At 46.7% G+C, this 20,271-nt stretch overlaps 1 protein-coding gene across 2 annotated transcripts in view; it reads right to left on the reverse strand.

Moving 5' to 3' along the window:
• The window catches only part of LOC115540772 (inactive rhomboid protein 2), a 28,748-nt gene that overhangs the window by 4,883 nt on the left and 3,594 nt on the right, over positions 1 to 20,271 (reverse strand). The window contains exons 2-17 of one of the 2 annotated variants that reach the window (XM_030352344.1): positions 19,834 to 19,967; positions 15,400 to 15,557; positions 14,382 to 14,530; positions 10,430 to 10,613; positions 9,624 to 9,845; positions 9,262 to 9,402; positions 8,676 to 8,788; positions 6,936 to 7,166; positions 6,385 to 6,496; positions 4,018 to 4,092; positions 3,398 to 3,559; positions 2,217 to 2,302; positions 1,926 to 1,989; positions 1,665 to 1,759; positions 1,382 to 1,457; positions 751 to 851 (exon numbers count right to left, since the gene is read on the reverse strand). In XM_030352344.1, coding sequence (XP_030208204.1) covers positions 751 to 851; positions 1,382 to 1,457; positions 1,665 to 1,759; positions 1,926 to 1,989; positions 2,217 to 2,302; positions 3,398 to 3,559; positions 4,018 to 4,092; positions 6,385 to 6,496; positions 6,936 to 7,166; positions 8,676 to 8,788; positions 9,262 to 9,402; positions 9,624 to 9,845; positions 10,430 to 10,613; positions 14,382 to 14,530; positions 15,400 to 15,546 — 1,958 coding nt within the window. In that variant the 5' untranslated portion in view covers positions 15,547 to 15,557; positions 19,834 to 19,967. The remainder of the gene's footprint in view (positions 1 to 750; positions 852 to 1,381; positions 1,458 to 1,664; positions 1,760 to 1,925; positions 1,990 to 2,216; positions 2,303 to 3,397; positions 3,560 to 4,017; positions 4,093 to 6,384; positions 6,497 to 6,935; positions 7,167 to 8,675; positions 8,789 to 9,261; positions 9,403 to 9,623; positions 9,846 to 10,429; positions 10,614 to 14,381; positions 14,531 to 15,399; positions 15,558 to 19,833; positions 19,968 to 20,271) is intronic. The other variant, XM_030352345.1, reaches the window with a different exon arrangement.

Raw genomic sequence — 20,271 nt, forward strand, 5'->3', positions numbered from 1 at the left:
CACCCGCACACACACACAAAAGAGGACATTAGCAACGAGATAGCACAACCTTTACCCAGTTCTTCTCTCACAACCTCTTCAAGACCTAAAGCCAATAAGAGACCCAAACCAACACATGGTGACCTTGGTTCATCAGGTCTCTGGTGTTTGTCGTTCATCATAGCACTTGTTATGGTGGGCCTTCACCTCTTCCCGTATTAAAACCAAGCACCCGGCTCATGGGAAAGTGAGCCCTAAGTAAAAGGTATTTTCCCATGTTTTAAAGCTGGTATGAATTAAAGACGCGGCAAGCTATTACGGTAATCATCGAGGTGCTTATCCAATTTCATCCCATGCACTAATAGGATTAAAAAGTTTCCAGTTTTCTTCTACTGGCTCATTTGTAGGAGACAAGTCTAAGTTACAAAACTGAATCGTGAAGAGTAACATAATTGATATGAAGTTTAAACTTGAAATATATTGACGCAATTTAAAACACACGCACAACGGGATAAGAAAAAGGTCAGCACATAGCACAACTGTAAGACCCCCTAATTTGGCAGAAAATCATGATGGCACTCAAAAAAGTACTTGTCAAACAGTGCCACACAGAGAAGATGTATGTAGGTTTGTGCCAGCCAAAGCTGTTCCTGAATTGGATACTGACAATGAGAAGCTATTGTATTAACTCATAAAAGTCATAACATAGAAACACATTCAGGCAAATAAAGTGTGCATATGTGTGTGTGTGGGTTATTTTCGGTTGTATACCCAGCGTGGAGGAAGAGGGAGAGCCAGAGGCGATAGAACTGGTCCGGCACGTCGGGGTTGAGGAAGGGAAGCAGGCCGCACACATCATCCAGACAGTCAACCTGCACACACACAACCTTCATCAGACCTCTGGCTGAATAGTTCAACCAATAATTCCCATTTACAGTTACAGTATTCAAATTGGAAAAAACGTACCAGAGGAATTTTTGCCAATGACAATAGACGTTTTTACACTGCCAAATATGTCCGTATTATGCACGCCTTTTTCCCAGCATGGTCCGGGCGTTTACACTGCCCGAGGTAATATACTTGAAAATAAAGAATAGATTGGCTTTTTTCTACTTGTAAATAGTTAATTGAGTTTGTAGCCTACACTCAGACGTGACCTCATTCTTGAATGCGGGTGTCTTCATTCATGAAAAAATAAAAACATACGGGAGAATGCAAATTATTTTAAAGTGGTCCGTGTGAAGCCCCCGCCATCTACAGTGAACCAAGAAAGCCGGCGCTGCGACGAACGGGGGACTTTTTCCCCCTCGGTTTCACACAGATAAGACGGTGAAATTGCCGGGTGTACCAGGCCGCGACCGAACCCACTTGGCAGAGTAAAAATGCCAACCCACACACAGACCTGGGAGCAGAGGGTGGCCTCTTCATGGAAGTAGCCGTGCATGAAGGTGCAGTACTCCCGGGTGGTGATCTCACACCTACAGGTAAAAGCAGGAGATTACAGGCAATCAACACACACACACTTTATATTTTGGGAATTTTGCTGATGTTTTTATCCAGAGCGACTTGGAACCATTTCATTCACACACAGACGGCGGAGTCAACCACCCGCTCCACCTCCTGAGCTACTGCCGACCCCACACCAACACACACACACACACACACACACACACACACACACACACCCGCCCTTGGTTCCTATGCAGCACGGCCGTCCCTTTATGTTACAGTCCATGTGCCTGTAGCCTGTTTGGTTCCAATTCTGAGGGAGGGTGCACACCTGGAACGTGGGAAAAATACGCTTGTCAGCCTGGAGCCACCTCATGCTGGGCGGACGTTCGGGGTAACTTAACGCCGCTCACAATATCAATACTCGGCTTCTACTTGTCTTATGCGCGTCTGTGTGTTCTCGTGCGTTTACTAAAAATGATCAAAGGTTTTGTCACCGGCCACTTAGTGATGTCGTCAGGCCAGATGTGCGGCTCTGCAGAGGCGGGCTCCTCACATACTCTGTACACAGAAAAACAAAACCAAAAACAATGATACAATGATCAGACACCTCCGCACAGAGCTTTTTACAAATTCCCATTAGCAGATCTATCCTGCATAGGACAATTCAAACATCTAGTTCGATGCCTCAGTCAGAGCTGACTGTGCTAACATAAACATTTAGAGGTTTTAAAAGGATGTGGTGGACTGGAAGGTTCCAGCTGAAGCAGTGGTTCTGGTTGAGGTACCTTGGGTCCTGATGACACACAGATCCTGATGAGCGGATGGTGTCCCAACTCTGATTCTTCCATTTCACAAAGGTGGCTAATGTCTCCTATAGACACACACACACACACACACACACACACACACACACACACACACACACACACACACACACACACACACACACACACACACACACACACACACACACACACACACACCACCATTAGTACAAGCGGACAGCAATAACTTTTGTATGGAGATCTATTTGAGTGAAACGTTTGGATAAATCTCTTTGAAACAAAAAGGCATCCGTATACGATGTTACATCAATATTGAGTGCCCCAATGAAACGGGGCACTCAATATTGATGTTACATCATATATACGGATGCCACGGTGCTTATTCAAATCCCATTGGTCTTTCAGCAGTAGGGATTCCCCTCCTGCTGTAGCATTAATAGGCCCTAGTATTTGTGACCAACCTTTTGATATGTATTATGCATAAACAACAGAAATACCTGAATGATCGTATTATTATCCGTCAGGGCACTATTCAAGACATCCAAAAAATTACAATGAAATTACAGCCCTCTACAATCAAATAGACAATCTACAATCCCCAACATGGTTTTCACTTAGGAAGAAGCATAGGAGACCAACCGCAAGTCTTTATAACATTCGGCCTGGTTAACACCATCAAGAAGCTAACCAATAAATATTTATTGGACTGCTAACTGTTGCCAGGTAGCTCACATGTCTATGGAGGCAGGTGGAAAGTAGACCTGCATGCACACGGGGGAGAACGTGCAAACTCAACACAAAACAGATTATTGAACCCAGGACCATCCTGCTGGGAAGCAGCGCTAACCACCGAGCCTTCAGCCTGAAGTCTCCCAGACTGCCCTATGGGACGGTCCCGTCAGACCTTCCAATCAGACAGTCCCGTCAGACAGTCCCGTCAGACTTTCCAATCAGACGGTCCCGTCAGTCGGTCCCGTCAGACTTTCCAATCAGATGGTCCCGTCAGACGGTCCAATCAGACAGTCCAATCAGACGGTCTAATCAGACGGTCCCAACAGACGGTCCCATCAGACGGTCCCATCAGACGGTCCCATCAGACGGTCCCATCAGACGGTCCCATCAGACGGTCCCATCACACAGTCCCATCAGACGGTCCCATCAGACGGTCCCATCAGACTCACCGAGCAGGCGCTGCGGCCCGTCTGCACGCAGCCAGAGTTGTCGTTCTGCACGCAGCAGCCAGACTTCCTCTCCAGGTCCTTGGCCCTCTGGATCAGCGCCACGATCTGCTTGTCCTGGCGGATACACGGTGCGAACTTGGCCCCCAGGTGGATCAGGTCATCCTGTTACGCAGCAGAGAACGGTTGGTTGTGGAATGGAAAACTGGGAAACTTTTCCTGGATGATAAATGGATACCATACAGTATGGAAATGTTGTTTTGTATTTAGATTACATGGGAAAGAGATCGCAACAAACAATTGCATTCAATGTGACAGGGCCTTAACACTTTAAATAGCGTTAAAGGGCTGACACAGATTCAGGGCTTGCATAATAAAAAAAGTTCTGGAAGCAGCCAAAGAATTGAAACCCATTATGCGCTTGCAAAGATACATACATTTGAACTAAACCTCAAACAATTAATTCCCACCGTCTACATGTATTCTTCAGTAAGGAAAACTGTTTTTAATCAGAAGGATGCCCAAACACAGAGAGATAATGGGATTGTTTTTTGTTGTAGGTTCAGAAGCAATATAGAACCGCTATGTGCATGAAATAAAAATGTGCTAAACATAACACTCACAGAACCAGGTCCGATCCAGAAGTTCTCCTGTTGGATATACTTCACGCTCTCATAGATGCCCTTGTTCTTGAGTACCTGCAGGGGGCGACAGACACCATTCGAATTAAAAACAGTATGCACACTGGCTCACTTTAAAGGTCCCATGACATGCTATTTTATGTATTCTTTAATATAGGTATTAGTGGGCAACTAACACAGTATCCAAAGACGTTCCCTAAATTCAGCCGTGGTGCAGAGTTACAGCCACTCCGAGCCAGTCGCACATTGAGCTTCCCCCAAATGCGCTGTTTCGGTGGGCGTGTCAAGGAGGAGGGTGGGGGTGTGGCCCTGAGCAGCTTGCAGCCACCATGCGCTCTGTTTACAGTGGATGTATCGCAATGGCGAGGCGCACACAGCCTTTAGCCGTGTTCTGTAAATATTCTAGAACACACGGGAGTCCTGGAGCTCTATATCTAAATATTATCATATAGCCTACACAGATATCGATATCATATAATATATATTATCACGGCCAAAAGCTGTGTGAGCCGATATTATGAATCTCAAACGACCGCGTTGGGTTCTACGACGTTCCTGGTTCTTCAACGTCCACATCAATGTGAATACACACACTGTAACGCAAGTGTTTCTTGTCGGTTCTTTGACGTGTCTTGTATTTCCACAACGAGACTGTCGTGGGGGTTATCTGAGCCATGGTTGAGAAGGAATTGGGGGAAAGGAACTTTGGTTTGACTCGCTGAAGTACATGAACTGCGACATGCCGCCGGTTGCCGCGAGGCACCATCACCCGGCAGCGGGCAGCCGGCAGCGCGCGGTTCAGTCGACTTCAGGTTGATGTGAAAGTGGAAGAACCAGAGACGTCGCAGAACCCGACAAAGTCGTTTGTGATTCATAATATCGTCTGGAGGCGCACACAATATGTTATATGATATAGATATCTATGTATTATATGATATTATTAATGCCGCTTTTCCACCGCACATGTAGCTCGACTCGACACGACACGACTCGACACGGTAGCAGCGCGGGTCCTTTTCCACCGCAAATAGTACCTCCGGGACGTGGGCGGGGTCGGCTGCGCGAAAGGGCCGTGACGTATTTTTGTACGCGACCCAAACAACACCTACGTAACCCACACATGGACAGAACCCACATAACAACAATGGAGAACATCGATGCGATGGTATTCGTGTTCGTATTATTAGCTGGCATGTTGAAGAAGTGGAATATGTTGGCTGCGGCGCTGCTATGGCTGTTACCAGCATGGTTGCCATGTCGCTCTCGTGACTTCGTCACACTCTCTGGCCAATCAGTGGCCGGCCGTCTGCCGACGTCACCTTTTAGCATCGGCTCAGCCGCTTGGAACCTAGAGCGAGGCGGTACTAGAAAAAGCAGCCACTTCAGGTACCAGATACCATGTTTTCGCGGTGGAAACGCAAAAAAGGCGAGCTGAGTCGAGTCGAGTCGAGTCGAGCTGGTACCATGCAGTGGAAAAGCGGCATTAGATATAGAGCTCCAGGACTGTAACGCAAGTGTACACTTCCTTGTTATTTGGATAACCGTTCTGCTGTTGGTGTGATGGCGCATAACACGTCGGACTCTCGTATCTGGTATTTCTACAACGAGACTCGTAGTGGGGGTTATCTCAGCCAAGGTTGAGAATGAATTGGGGGGAAGGAACTTTGGCTTCGACTCCCTCAAGAACATCTATATCATATAACATTGTGTGCGCCTCCAGACGATATTATGAATCACAAACGACTTTGTCGGGTTCTGCGACGTCTCTGGTTCTTCCACTTTCACATCAACCTGAAGTCGACTGAACTGCGCGCTGCCTGCTGCCGGCTGCCCGCTGCCGGGCGATGGTGCCTCGCGGGCGGCAACCGGCGGCATGTCGCAGTTCATGTACTTCAGCGAGTCAAACCAAAGTTCCTTTCCCCCAATTCCTTCTCAACCATGGCTCAGATAACCCCCACGACAGTCTCGTTGTGGAAATACAAGACACGTCAAAGAACCGACAAGAAACACTTGCGTTACAGTGTGTGTATTCACACACACACATGTGGCGCTAGCACGGTCGAGTCTCATTGGCGGGCCAACGTCTCTGGGCGGGCCAGGCAGAGTAAGGGGAGGAGCTGAGATTCCTGATGACGTCATGAGCACAGACATTCCATTTTACACCAAACGCAAGTTTTAGCCACTGGGGGACCATAGGCAGGCTAGGGGAACTCATATTTATGTTAGAAAACCTCCCAAAGTGAGATTTTCATGTCATGGGACCTTTAACATCACATCATCATAACATCAGAGTGAGAGCGAGGGAACATCGAAAGAGAGGGTTTTTGACCAGAACTAATGGAAACTCACCAGGTCAGTAGTGGAGTGCTGTGCAAAGCCGATGGGGGCAAAGCCGTATGTACCGCAGGCCAGCAGTGTGATAACTACATGGACAAACGTGATCCAGTAGGTGAAGTAAGGCCTGGGGGTCCAAGCATCACAGGGTTATGCTTGATTTCACCAATCTTGAGTTAATTAACTGTTAGTGCATGTCCAGAGGATTTAAAATTCACATTTGTCTTCCAAAATTAAAGATATGAAAAAAGGTCAAAGGTGGGAGATCAAATGTGTGCATGTTCGCACGTTGGAGTGTGTTACTGTGCTGGCTAGCATGTGGAAGTGGGGGCATGTGTTTTGGGCTGTCTAGCATGTGGACGTGCATGTGACATTGGGCTAGGCTGTCATTTGGATGTGCATGCATGTATCATTGGGCTGGCTGGCATGTGGAAGTGGAGGCATGCGTTATTAGGCTGGGTAGCATGTGGAAGGTGAAGCATGTGTTATTGTGCCGTCTAGCATGTGGAGGCATGCGTCATTGTGCTGGGTAGCATGTGGACGTGCATGCAGTGTGTCCCTCTGACCTGTGGCTGTGGAAGTCGTCCAGCTGCTTCTGCACGTTGCTGCTGATGCTGCGGCGGTAGTTGCGGTTCAGCCACTTGCCGACCACGCCCATGCCAAACTGCCGCTTCTGCTTGTCAAAGGCAAAGTGTTTGACCTGGGAGGCGATGCGCCGCCCGCGCCGAGGATGGCTTTTGTCGGTCACCGGAGTCCGGGGAGTCCGGGGCGTCCGGGACATCTTCGATATGTCCTTGCTGGGCAGGAAGGTGGGAGAGAGAGACAGAGATAATCAAAGTAGAGATCAGGGTTAGGGAACCAGAAAGATGGCCTGATGAATGTTCTTAAAACAAGTGAGGAAGAACAACCGATGAAATGGCATAATGACACTGTCTGCAATAATAAATACAAATATAAGCTTCATAGTTAGAGTTGGCAAACGCATGTTTTAACATTGATATTTGTTCCATTTCAAATCATTTGATTGCTACACCTTCTTCAGGCCTTGCCATTGTTTTTGACTCCTTGCTTCATTTAAAATTACAACTCCTGCCACCTAGCACTGGTTGGTCCATCCACTCTTTGAGTTTTAAAGATCCCATGGCATGAAAATTTCACTTTGAGGTTTTCTAACATTAATATGAGTTCCCGACTATGGTCCCCCAGTAGCTAGAAATGGCATTGGGTGTAAAATGAGGACTAGGTATCCTGCTCTGCCTCTGAAAAGACAAAGCTCAGACAGGCTGTTTTGGGAATTTCGCCGTTATGTCGTCATACAGGAAAATGTTACCTCCCCTTCTCTGCTTTGCCCACGCAGAGAATTTGGCCCGTCAATGAGACAATGAGCTACGAATGTTGTACACTTCTCAGTTATTTGGATAACCGTTCTGCTGTTGTGGCGCATTACATGTCGGGTTCTCTGACGTCTCTGGAATTTCCACAACGAGACTAGTAGTGGGGTTTATCTCAGCCATGGTTGAGAAGGAATTAGGGGGAAAAGGAACTTTGGCTTTGACTCCCTGAAGTACATGAACCGCGGGAGGAGAAAGGGATTATTGCCCGCGATTGTCTCCCGCCGGAGAGAATCCCTGGCGACAATCCCTTTCTCCTCCATGTCACGATTCAGTCTACTTCAGATTGATGTGGAAGTGGAAGTAACAGAGACGTCGGAGAACCCGAACGCAGTCGTTTGAGATTTAGAATATCGTCTGGAGGCGCACACAGCTTTTTGCCGTGATAATATATATTATATGATATAGATATCTATGTATAATATGATATTATTTAGATATAGAGCTCCAGGAGTCCCACCGGAGCACCCGGAGTGTTCTAGAATATTTACAGAACACGGCCAAAGGCTATGTGCGCCTCGCCATTGCAATACATCCACTGTAAACAGAGTGCATGGTACTGTGGCCCCAAGCTGCTCAGGGCCACACCCCCTCCCTCCTCCATGACCCGCCTCTCTCCTCCTCATTTGCATTAAAGCTGCAGACACCGAAACGGCGCATGTGAGGAAAGCTCAATGTGCGACTGGCTCGTAGTGGCATAGGAGCCCACCAATACCTATATTAAAGCATCCATAAAGTAGCATGCCATGGGACCTTTAAAAGTGGGTTTCAACAGGAGCAGAGTCAGCCTGATCATCAGCGGGGAAACCTGATGGTCTATCTAAACGGGTATTTCTAAATGGTCTTTTTAAGAGCTTTCCAGGAGCTCAAGAAGAGAAAGCATGTACAGCGTGTACCCTCTGCAGTCCTACTCACAGGCTGTGTCTGTGGAGGAGGTAGTCGGGCTGCTCGTCATGGCCGTGGGCGGACATGGGGGGCGACTCAAACACGTCGTCCGCCATGGAGTACTGCTCCTCGTGGGCGTCGTGCTGGAGGGACAGACAGGAGGGAGAGACCGAGCAGGAGGGATAGACCGAGGCAGGGGGGAGAGACCGTGGCAGGGGGGAGAGACCGAGGCAGGGGGGAGAGACCGAGGCAGGGGGGAGAGACCGAGCAGGAGGGAGAGACCGAGCAGGAGGGAGAGACCGAGCAGGAGGGAGAGACCGAGCAGGAGGGAGAGACCGAGCAGGAGGGATAGGCCGAGGCAGGGGGGAGAGACCGTGGCAGCAGGGAGAGACCGTGGCAGCAGGGAGAGACCGAGCAGGAGGGAGAGTGTATAACAATAAGTCAGAAACAATTTCCTTGCCATCTGTAATACTAAGGATTGCTGCAATTAGATGGTAAACAATCTTTGAATGCATCCATGAATGAAACCCATGATAACAATGAGAGGGTGAGATACTGAGAGGTGAGAGGGTGAGGGAATGAGAGGGGAAAGGGACTGAAAGGGTGAGGGACTGACCTTGCTGAAGAAGAGGGACTCTGAGGTGTCTGCACTGTGTGCATGCGAGTCCACCATGTCCTCATCCATCCAGCTGGGCCTCACAAAGCTCTTCCTGGGGTAACTCCGTCCAGAGTGGGAGCCAGCCAGACCATTACGACCCTGAAACACATAAACACATTTCAGATTTCTCTCATTGAGGGGCTGCTGGCGCCAATTGAATACAGTTTCAACAAGGGGAGGCCAGGTGTGTGGCAACAATGGTTTATCTGAAGAAAATAAGTGATGGCATGATGTGTTTAACCTAGAGAGGGAGCCATCTGATGCAGACCCATCTACTAGTCTCAGGGTTGTTGGTTCTGTGGGGGGGGGGTGTCACCTACCCGCAGCACGTTGGACGCCACCCGGATGCTCAGCCGAGCCACCGACTCCCTCTTGCGGCGGGTGGGCCGGCCGTAGCCCGAGCGCTGGCTGGTGAAGGAGGACAGGGAGGTGACCCCCGGGGTGACCGGCCCTCCCTGGGGAGCGTGAGGGGTCCGGGGGCCCCGCCCGTCCACCTCCTCTGGGTATCGGAAGGCCCGCCCCCGGGCCAGAGGATCCACGATCTGGAAGGACGGAGAGATGTTTTACCTCGGTATCGAAAGGATTTCCCGATCGGTTTATAACAGTATATTTGGTACTTATTTTATGGGCTACTATTGTATAGTTTTACTTTCAAACTTTAATTTTTATTTACTTTTTATTTACTTTAACCATGTATTTAAACCCTACGTCCTCAACTCTGATTATGACAGCAAAGGCTATAAACACCATAGTCTTCTTCTTTCGTTTCCGGTCTGATTTGGTTAAAAAAACATTGGGATAGAGTGAGTTAGTTGTTCAGGTTCAGCCCCGCCGACCTCCCCTTGTGGTGGCCCCAGTATTACATGTGGATCCATGTCCGATGGATCCACAACTTTGAAGGTGTTTAGTATTCTGTGCCTGGTTGAAATATAAAAATGTCTTGTCAAAAAAAAAGTAGGTGTGGTGGCGACTAACCCATCGGCCACTGGGGCCGACGCCGACCCCGTATTAGATGAATGTCATTGGACGGTGTAATGCGTTGCCAGGTGACCATAGCCTCCGGGTTCAGCTGAAATTAGATTCTGTTTGAATCCTGATGGATGTGTAAGGAGGGAACAGAGCGGACCTTTGGCATCTTGTGTGTCTGGGGGGAGTCCAGGCCCTGGTCCATACTGGCCGTGTGGTCCGTCTCCCGGTACTGGGCCTTCAGCTTGCCATAGCGCTGGCTGCAGTGGCGCATGCTCTTCCTCTGCCACGTCTGCTGCTTCGTCTCACAGTCATCGCCCACGCCGAACCACTGGGCCGTGCCTCTGTGCACAGAAACGGGAGAGAGGAAGAGTGAGAATTAGAACATTAATTAAATGACATTACAGCCGGTTCTACGATAATTTAATTGACACACCAAAACTCTTGCTTGTGGCGGCACTCTGGTCAGTGCATTGACAGCCTGTATAGCAGGGGTCCAATTATTAAACTGCTTTGAACCTGTTCCCGATAGCCTAAAACTCATCAGTACACATTGCCTAATGCAAAACCTAATAAATGGACTCAAACAATTAAGTTCACCTTATCTCTCCTTACTTACTCCCCAGCCTACCTGCTAGCAGATGGATAAGCCCTCATCCGCTTGTAGTTATGTTAAACGGCTGTGCTTTCTTGTTCTTGAGTACCTCAAACAATGGTCTCCCTTCAACGATGTACTGAGTTTAAGAAGTAAAGAAATTGGCGTTTGATTGTCCAACTGATCTACAAAATACAACGGGAATTTAGACGTTCATAGAGGTGTTCAAATGTAGTGTCACGATGATGCAGGAGAACTCCCCAGGCAGGCACAGCATGTATCACACTCATGTCCATGTAAACAATATAAATAGTTATATAGGCTTACATATAGAAAGTACGGATCACGTATGTGTGTGTAATATATATATATATATATATATATATATATATATATATATATATATATACACATATACACACACAGTTTACACACACACTATTTTAAAAGCGGCGATGATCACCTAACCCATTTCCTCGATCCATCCATGACAAAGAACTAAAATACCTACATTAAGGGAGGGACGCACTGAAATCAATACTGCATTTATTTAGACGTATCCGCAATATCAACAGAAGATTGGAAAGTAGAAAGAAGTTGGATAACAAAATACAGGTGAGAAGAGAAAGTGTACGACACTGCTACACGCAGCGTCGCTGGATCCAAACATTCGCAAGAGGTCACCAATACGCCCAACTTGTGTCAGATTCGGTAATTTTTTAATCACACACTCCGGCTATAATCAGGAGAATGTCCGGTTTACAGTGCAAGTGTGATAGGGCTGCAGGTGAAGTAGTATCTTGGGATATCTTTAGATGGTTGGTGTCATGAACCCATCTGTCTTTAGGCTCAAAGTAGTAATTCAGCCATGGTGGGTGGAGTTTAAGAACAGGGGTGGAGTTTATAACCACCTCAGAACATCTTAGAGAGAGGTCTCAGAGGCTTCGGTGTGTTGGGTAATGAAGACGAGGCGGCCATTTGAAGGGGGAGGCGGGCTTGACACAGTGGCGTCGAGTCAGCAACCTCTCCCTTGACGCCAGCAAAACCAAGGACCTGATTGTGGCCTGTGCCAGGATGCGACAGAGTTCTTACGCCACGCTGGAAATTGGCAGGGCTTCAGTGGAGACGGTGAGCAGCTTTAAGTATCTTGATGTGCATACAACCAATGAAAGAGTCTACACATAATGACATCGTGACAGCCCAGGCAAGATAGCGGTATCCGCCTGGACATCTAAAGAAATTCTAACAGGAAGTTCTGTTACGTCCTTTGCTGCAGCACAAAGCACTACGGGTGCCGCTCCCCACCCTCCAGTGCGTACACAAGAGGAGGTGTGGAAGCCGAGCTAGTAGGAAAGTAACGCACAACCACAACCGAGGCGTTGAACTGTTGGGGTGGCTTTGATCAGGCAAGCACCTGCAATCAGGGGTGGCCTTCCCTACAGGCGGGTTAGGCGGCCGCCTAGAGCGCCACCTAGAGGGGGAGCGCAAAATAGTGCGTCCAAAAAAAAAAAAAAAAAAAATCTTATCGGCTACATCCCCCCCCTCCCCCCCCCCCGTCAACAATCGCTCCATACCCCCCCCCCCCCCCCCCCCCGTCAACAATCTCGCCTAGAGCGCCAAATGTGCTGGGGCCGCCCCTGCCTGCAATGTAACAAATCATACAACGAGAGGCTGACGAGAAGTTCTTTCCCACAGGCTATCACAGCCTTGACCAAGGTTTTAATAAACACTTTTATACTTTTTAAAATGTTCTACTTTTAAAATACTATTTTTTACAATGGAAGTCAATCTCTGACACTTACTACTTCCGACTTCGTAACTTGGTCATCATTGTATCGTTAACCTTCGTTCAAAGGTTTAAAATAACAAACATGTATCTTCAATAATCTGAAAACAGAATTTCGATTACCTTTATAATTTTTTCCTAATCACAGTTTACGTTCCATGTCGACTTGTTTTCAGTAGGTCTCATTGATTTATGCTGAGGTTAGAGCACGAGGACGTGGATTACTTTTTATGAAGTACAGGCAACGTTGCAAGATTGGGAGATTTTTCCCACCGAATTGGTCTACTTTTATTAACATTAGGCTTGAAAAATGAGCATTAGGCGAGTACATTCAATTACGGCTGGTTTAAAAAAATAAATAACTGGCGGGATACTTCAGCTACTACTACATCAGCTACTACTACTACTATTTTTCAGCTTTGACAGTATAATAGTTTAGCTTCCAGCTTTTGTAAAAATGTTTTTCAACACTTTGCTTCTTCAGGTAAAGTAATTCAGCAGTCAGTTTTTGACTTCAGCTTCCAGGTGCACTGCAATACATTTGACCTTTCAGATTTTTCAGCAGTGCAGGGCAATATATTTGACCTTTCAGATTCTTCAGTTCAATTAATTTTAGATTTCTGCCTTTTTAGCAATGCTTTGCGCTTTTCATTCAGCTGTCACTTTATTTGTTTCCAACCATTAACATTTTAAACAAACTGCACTTTCTAAAAAGCTTGTTTTTGAACTTTGCCTTTATTTTATATTTTATTACTAAAAGGCCTTTTTAACTTTCCCTTTATTTTCTATTTTTACCAGAAGAGTAGAGTCCTAGAATCTGGGTTGGAGTCCCAGAGAAAGGACCAAGTTCCTTTAGGTCAGGTTTGAGTCCCAGAGAAAGACCCGAGTTCTGTCTGGGTTAGAGTCCCGACGTCTGTCTGGGTCCCAGAATAAGGTCTTTGGTTCGTGGTTAGAGTTCCGACGTGTGTCTGGGTTAGAGTCCTAGAATCTGGGTTAAAGTCCTAGGATGGAGTACTAAAATCCGGGTTGGAGTCCCAGAGAAAGTACTAAGTTCCTTCAGGTCGGGTTGGAGTCCCGACGTGGGTACCAGAGAGACAGTTGATCTGATCTTAAATACATTGCACTTTCTATTTTACCCATTTCTTTGCATACGTTTTCTTTTACTTATCAATTATTTTGTTGCATGACAATGTTTATATATGAAGCACTTTGATTCTGCCTTGTGTATGAAAAGTGCAATATAAATAAAGTTGCCTTGCCTACATAGATATATCTATATCATATAATGTATATTATCTCTGACGTCCCTGGTTCTTCCACATCAATCTGAAGTAGACAGAAACGAGACATGGAGGAGAAAGCGATTGTCTCCCGCCGGAGCCCCGCTGCCCACTGATGAGGCACCAACGCATCGGAAGCGGCAGCGTGCCTCGCGGCGGTGGTGCCTGGCGGCAGTGGGCAGCGGGGCTCCGGCGGGAGACAATCACGGGCAACAATACCTTCTCCTCCTTGTCGTGGATCTTGTACTTCAGGGAGTCGAAGCCAAAGTTCCTTCCCCCCCCCCCCCCCCCCCCCGATTCCTTCTCAACCATGGCTGAGATAACCCCCAAGACGAGTCTCGTTGTGGAAAAACCAAATATCAATACCAAATAAAATCTCTTGAATATGGAAAAGCTGAATTTAACCTCCATCTACAAAGGGTTTGCGTGCTGTGCTGCACGCTATGCTCACCTGCTGATGCTCTTTGAGAGGGAGGTTTGTCTGTTGAGGGTGGGCCTCCTCTCACGACCAGACAGGTCCCCATCCCCAGGGCCGCTGGCACTGCCTGTTCTAGGGCTGGCCCCCTGGCTCGCATCCTTCTTCAGAGAAGGTCGAAGCGGCTGGGAGAAGACAGAAGCTATTTTTCACACCAGGGAAACTTTGAAAATGCCTGACAGATAATTTAAAGTTGCAATTATATGACCTTTGAAACTAAGTTCAACCACTTTTGCAGAACCATGACAGGAAGGTCTTTATTTATGTGTTGTCACGACAGAGGTGGATAGGAAGTCTCACTTCCTCACAAATAATCAAGCTCTTCTCGTTATCATAACAAGCATTCACTAAAAAAAGCGTTCCTTATCTGAATTGAGGGAGAAGTGAAAAATTCTGACACATGCAAATACTTTTCCTGGCCACAACTAGACAGGAGAATCGCAACAGCTAAGATGTCAGCAAAAGCTCCCTAACTTCCTTACTTATTACGAATGAGCAATTAATTCTGGCCAGGTATTGCCTTCTGTCGCTAATGGTGTGTATCCATTCAACAGGAAGACTCTATTGCCCTGCTTGCATGTCTTGCGCAGGCCTGAGGAGACTGTACCATTAGCAGGCATAGTTTTATTATAGGCTATGGGCCCATTACGGTGCCAGGCGGGGACCCGATACAAGGTAAGAGATGGCCGAGGGCCTTGTCACTCCCTGGGATAAAGGGAGTGGTATTCTGGGTGTATGGAGACGTTAATGGGCCTTGTGCCCACAAACTGGACCGCTATTCAGCTGCCCTAGATTCCAGAGGGGCCCAGTACAGTCATGTGTATAGAAACAAGAGGGGGTCAGTTGGTTATTGTTTGAGAGAACTGGACAATCACACTATGCGTTTCCCCATTCGTTTTACATTGTCCTTTGCATATGGTGAGTTGTGGCCCTGAACTCATATTGTCACTGCCGGGTAAGAAGAAGGTCAAAAGTCAACAGGGGGCCAAGCTACCTGTCTATAGGCGTCGTCGACACGGACCTCTGGCTGGTCCTCTTCTGGAGGGATGGATATGACCAGGCTGGGTGGCTTCTTGCTCTTAAGACGGCTGTCTGGTTGGCTGCTGTATGGAGGTGGCTCCTCCCCCTCCTGTGACGACATGGCGTGGGTTCCTGAAAGGAGAAGAGCTGTTAAGAGCCCTGGTGGGATGGTTTGTGTTTTTGCTGCAACAGGGTTGGAGCAATAAGTTGAGACGTTTTAGTTTTCTGACCACATTAGACGAACATTTCATTGGACACTTATGTGATATCTGTATTATAATGCATGCTAAAGCTAATTAGCATGCAGCTATCTGTAGATGGAGTGCACACACACACACACACACACACACACACACACACACACACACACACACACACACACACACACACACACACACACACACACACACACACACACACACACACACACACACACACACACTTTAAGACCGCAACCTTGCATAACTATTCAGAGCTCAGGACATTGATTACCCATGCCTTTGTATCAATGTATTTTCCACCTAGCTTTTAGTTTCTATGAATCCCTGTACAAATACAACTTTTATGGGTGCCATCTTTCTGGTCATTTCCAAAACAACTGCCCATTGTTAAAATAGGTACCAATATCAGGTCAAATAACACAAATACAGTTTAATCAAAAGCATACATAAAGTTTCTGTTGCTCGTGTTAAAATACATTGAAACATCGTGAAGCACCTTGAATGTCAAATATTCAACAGATAAGATCATTGTACTTCATAAAAATAGCTGTAACAAAATGGCCAACGATAAGCAACAACATCCTGAGGGCCAGGGGATTGATAAACGATTATATTCTGGATGAATAAATAGTTTCCTTCCGTCTCTCTCCATCCTGCCAACAAGAGTACATCACTTTCTAAGGTACAAAGTCAAGTGTGCATTAACGTACGTCATAACATAACAGCCTCAAACATAATCAACCAAGACTCCAAAAAGGCACAGCGCGGCTGTGGTCATATCCAGGGCACTGGGCCCCTCAAGTCCAACCACTCCAACAACAAAAACAACAACAACACAATCCTCTTGAACCGCAAGCACGTGTGTACACACAAAATATCGCCGAAATGTCCCTTCCTGATCTGCTCTGCAGCTTGAATGCTGGGATATCTATGCCTCTATGTTTACACAAGTTACCAACTGCGCCGTTGGTTAAATGGGCGCGTCGAGAACACTTCCGGGAATTTTTATTTAAATTTAACGTTCTTCAAAAAATGTGAGCTTGTTGGAAAGAACTTGATACTTGATGACGTTTCACATGAATAAGAATAGACAACATAGAATGAGAAAGGCCCCTCTACGCTGAACAAACCACCAATGGCACAGCGCCTACAAAGACACTGCCGTTCACATTGGTTTTGTTGTATAGCTGAACTTGTAGTTCCCCTCCACGTCCAATAGGACTGTACTTTGATTCATCATAGCAGCAGAATTACATATCCCCGCCAGCATTAATTTGAACAATCACAACACAGTCCCCCTCAACAGTGGTCGCTTTTTAAGTCCTTCCTGCCCATCCCTTTCTCTGAGACTGAAGCCAGGATCCCACTAGTTATACCAATCGGAAACACCTCTACCAGGGAAGGGGCTCAGTGAGGACCAGCCTGGGCCCAGTGAAGACCAGCCTGGGCCCAGTGATAAACAGCCAGGGCCCAGTGATAAACAGCCTGGGCCCAGTGATAAACATCCTGGGCCCAGTGATAAACATCCTGGGCCCAGTGTTAAACATCCTGGGCCCAGTGATAAACAGCCAGGGCCCAGTGATAACCACCCTGGGCCCAGTGATAACCACCCTGGGCCCAGTGATAACCACCCTGGGCCCAGTGATAACCACCCGTGGCCCAGTGAAGACCAGCCTGGGCCTGTCCATTACATGTCTAGGTTGCAGCGGGGTCCCAGGCCGGTGGAGGGAAGCAGTTTGCGAAGGTTTATAGCTCAGTTCAACAGTGGAGGCTGTGTTATATCAGCAGGGGTGGGGGGCTGGGGGGGAAATCTGACACCCAGCGCAGCCTCGTTTCCACGGCAAGAAACGATTACCGTACAACATCTCTGCGCACGCAGCACACACACATTACTATTGTGTCAGAGGACTGGCTTTTGAAAAACTGTTGAGCTTCAGCAGACAGAAGCCTGTGCTTTCATAATTTGCAAAAGGTCAAAACCTAATAAAACTAAAAATAAATGATTTTTTTTGTACAACTATTCTCAGACAGCCCAGGGAGGGAGGGGGGGGGTAGTCATCAAGCATGCTGGAGGCTAACAGAGTGGAGGACAACAGAGGGGGAGGGGAGGAAGGGAGGCCTTGGGCAAGTGCCCCATGGGACTGCTGCTGCACACACCACGCCCAACCACTTAGATAATGAAATAGGCAGTGGTTTAGCTAATGGACACAGTGTGCTGCTTAGATGGTGTCCAGACCTGCAGACCACACAGCAGCAAGAAACACATGCGAGTGAGCGAGAGCAAGACTCTGTTCTACCTGACAGGGGATATGATTACATCTATGACATCATCACTTGGCGTCTGCACTCCGGATGACAATAGATGATCATCCTCTCCATCTTTATTATCATCCACCGTCAGTGTTATCAGTTGGGACTTGATTTTCTCCCCGTGTTGACCGACAACAGTAAAACTCTCTACAGCAGCACAGCAGACTGGGTACATGAGGGCATGTTTGCCTGGTACACAATGAACATTTCTAATCATTAAACGTTCTCAGCAATACACAGAGAGACATTATTATGAATAAAAAATTGGCAAATTCTCCAATTCAAAACATAAAAAAGCTAAATAAATACGTACAAATGTACAATCTAATGGTATATTCAGTATACTCCATCAGAACTACTATTGTAGCCTGCAATTCAAGAACCAGTAAATTGTTAGGCTAGCATTTTACACTTGCTATTACACTTCATTATTGATTTAGTTCACCACAGCAAAAAACGATTTGCCACTAGTATTCCTGTGATTGCTAAAAGCCTGCCAACATGTGCAGAAGTGCCAACAGGCCATGCTGCAGTAGAGCAAAGGTGTGCTAGGCCACTAGCTGGCTCTGTGAGCCATGTTACTGCATATGAACCAAAAGCCATTAGAGGGCAGTTAGCAGCGCCGCTCACGTCTAACTGAGCCAGGAAGCAGTGTAAGACAGTGATCCCCTCCCTCAACTCTGATAAGATCACAGCACTGACTCACGCTCAAGTCTACGAAGTCAAGAGTCACGAACACATTACATAATATTTGGTCATTTCATAATGAGACATGGGAAACTGTTCTCCGTCTTATTTACTTTTTTCCATTTGTGTGCGAGTGAGCTTTGATGCTTTGATGATTTTACCTCCCAGATACTGTGTCATCAGAGTTTAGCCAGATATCCTCAAGGGACCGACCCCACCACCCGTGCATGTGTGTGTTTGAGGCATAATTATAATAGCAGAAAAAGAGCCATTATGTTGAACCCACTGACTCACTTTGAATGGCTTTAAAAAGGCTGTGGACGGGCCAACAGAAGGCCCATTAAGGCCGCCAAAAGATATACCAGTTGTAACTATCTCTAACTGCTAGAAACTTTAATCTACCATGTCACCCATAGGTTGCAAAATGTTCAGAGGATTTCAATGCATGCTCTTCCCAGTGATGGGAAGAGCCAGTGAAGCATTTGAGACAGCAAAAATCCCCCAAATCTAGATCCTTATGCTATGAATAATAACAACACCAAAGAGTCAGGATGTACGGACAATATGGTTGACAAGTCGTGTGGGACTGTATTTCAGGATATCATATCTTCTTCTTTCCTCCTGGTTATCTCAATGTCAGGTTAGGGCAGAGGGAGGGGGGGGGGGGGGGGGGTCACTCCGTGCTGGAGCCGATCCCAGGGGCACATGAATGGGGATGGGCCTATCCAAGGGGGAAATTTATAGGTGAGGAGCCTATCCCTGGGACACATGTGTGGGGGAGGAGCCTATTCCAGTTGCAGATGTGTTGGGGAGAAGCCTATCCTTGGGGCGGATGTGTGAGGGAGGAGCCTATCTTAACCTATCTCAAAGCCTCTCCTTCCGTTCACATGCCCATTAACATCCATGGGAAATCCCCCATAGCAGGCTCTCAAATTGCAGCACAATTCAAATTGATGAAGAAACCTTGGCATTGCCAAAATTAAACTCTACATTATTTTTTTTATTATATTTACTATATTCATACTTTATAACCTGAATTACCTTTAAATAGTGATAACAGCTTCATGGTAAGCTGCTGTTATGACCAAATTTCCCCTTGTTAAATTGTAATCCATCTATCTCCCGTTGAAATGAATCAGTGCAGTGTCCTCCCCAATCTGTTTTTGTCAGTAAATGCTTAAGGCTCTTACTATTATGTGCTGACAGAAGAAGCAGTCTTCGCTGGTGCTGTCGAGCTGCAGAAGATAACGGTCCATAGGAAAACCGTGTCACCTTCGCACAGGAGAGTTTTCCATTTTGTGTACATAAATAGTCTCTGGTGTTCCTGGAAAAAAAAGAACATAATGGATTTGATATTTTTTTTCAGTTTTAGTGAGCATTTCCTCTACAACAAAATAACTTATCGTGGGATTGATGCATGAAAGATCCATTGAATGATGGATTGTTGCAGATTAGTAAACCTGTAGATGAACACTTCAGACAAGCAAATAGAGAACAGCATTGTAATGCAAATACTAGTGGTAGAGAGTGTTTAAGGAAACAGCAACAAGTACACCCATCAACGTTAATATATTGTGCATTGATAAATTATTAACATTAGTATGGATCGATTATTGGGGATTCGATGG

This window comes from Gadus morhua, chromosome 3 (assembly GCF_902167405.1).
Source record: "Gadus morhua chromosome 3, gadMor3.0, whole genome shotgun sequence".
Taxonomy (NCBI): Eukaryota; Metazoa; Chordata; class Actinopteri; order Gadiformes; family Gadidae; genus Gadus; species Gadus morhua.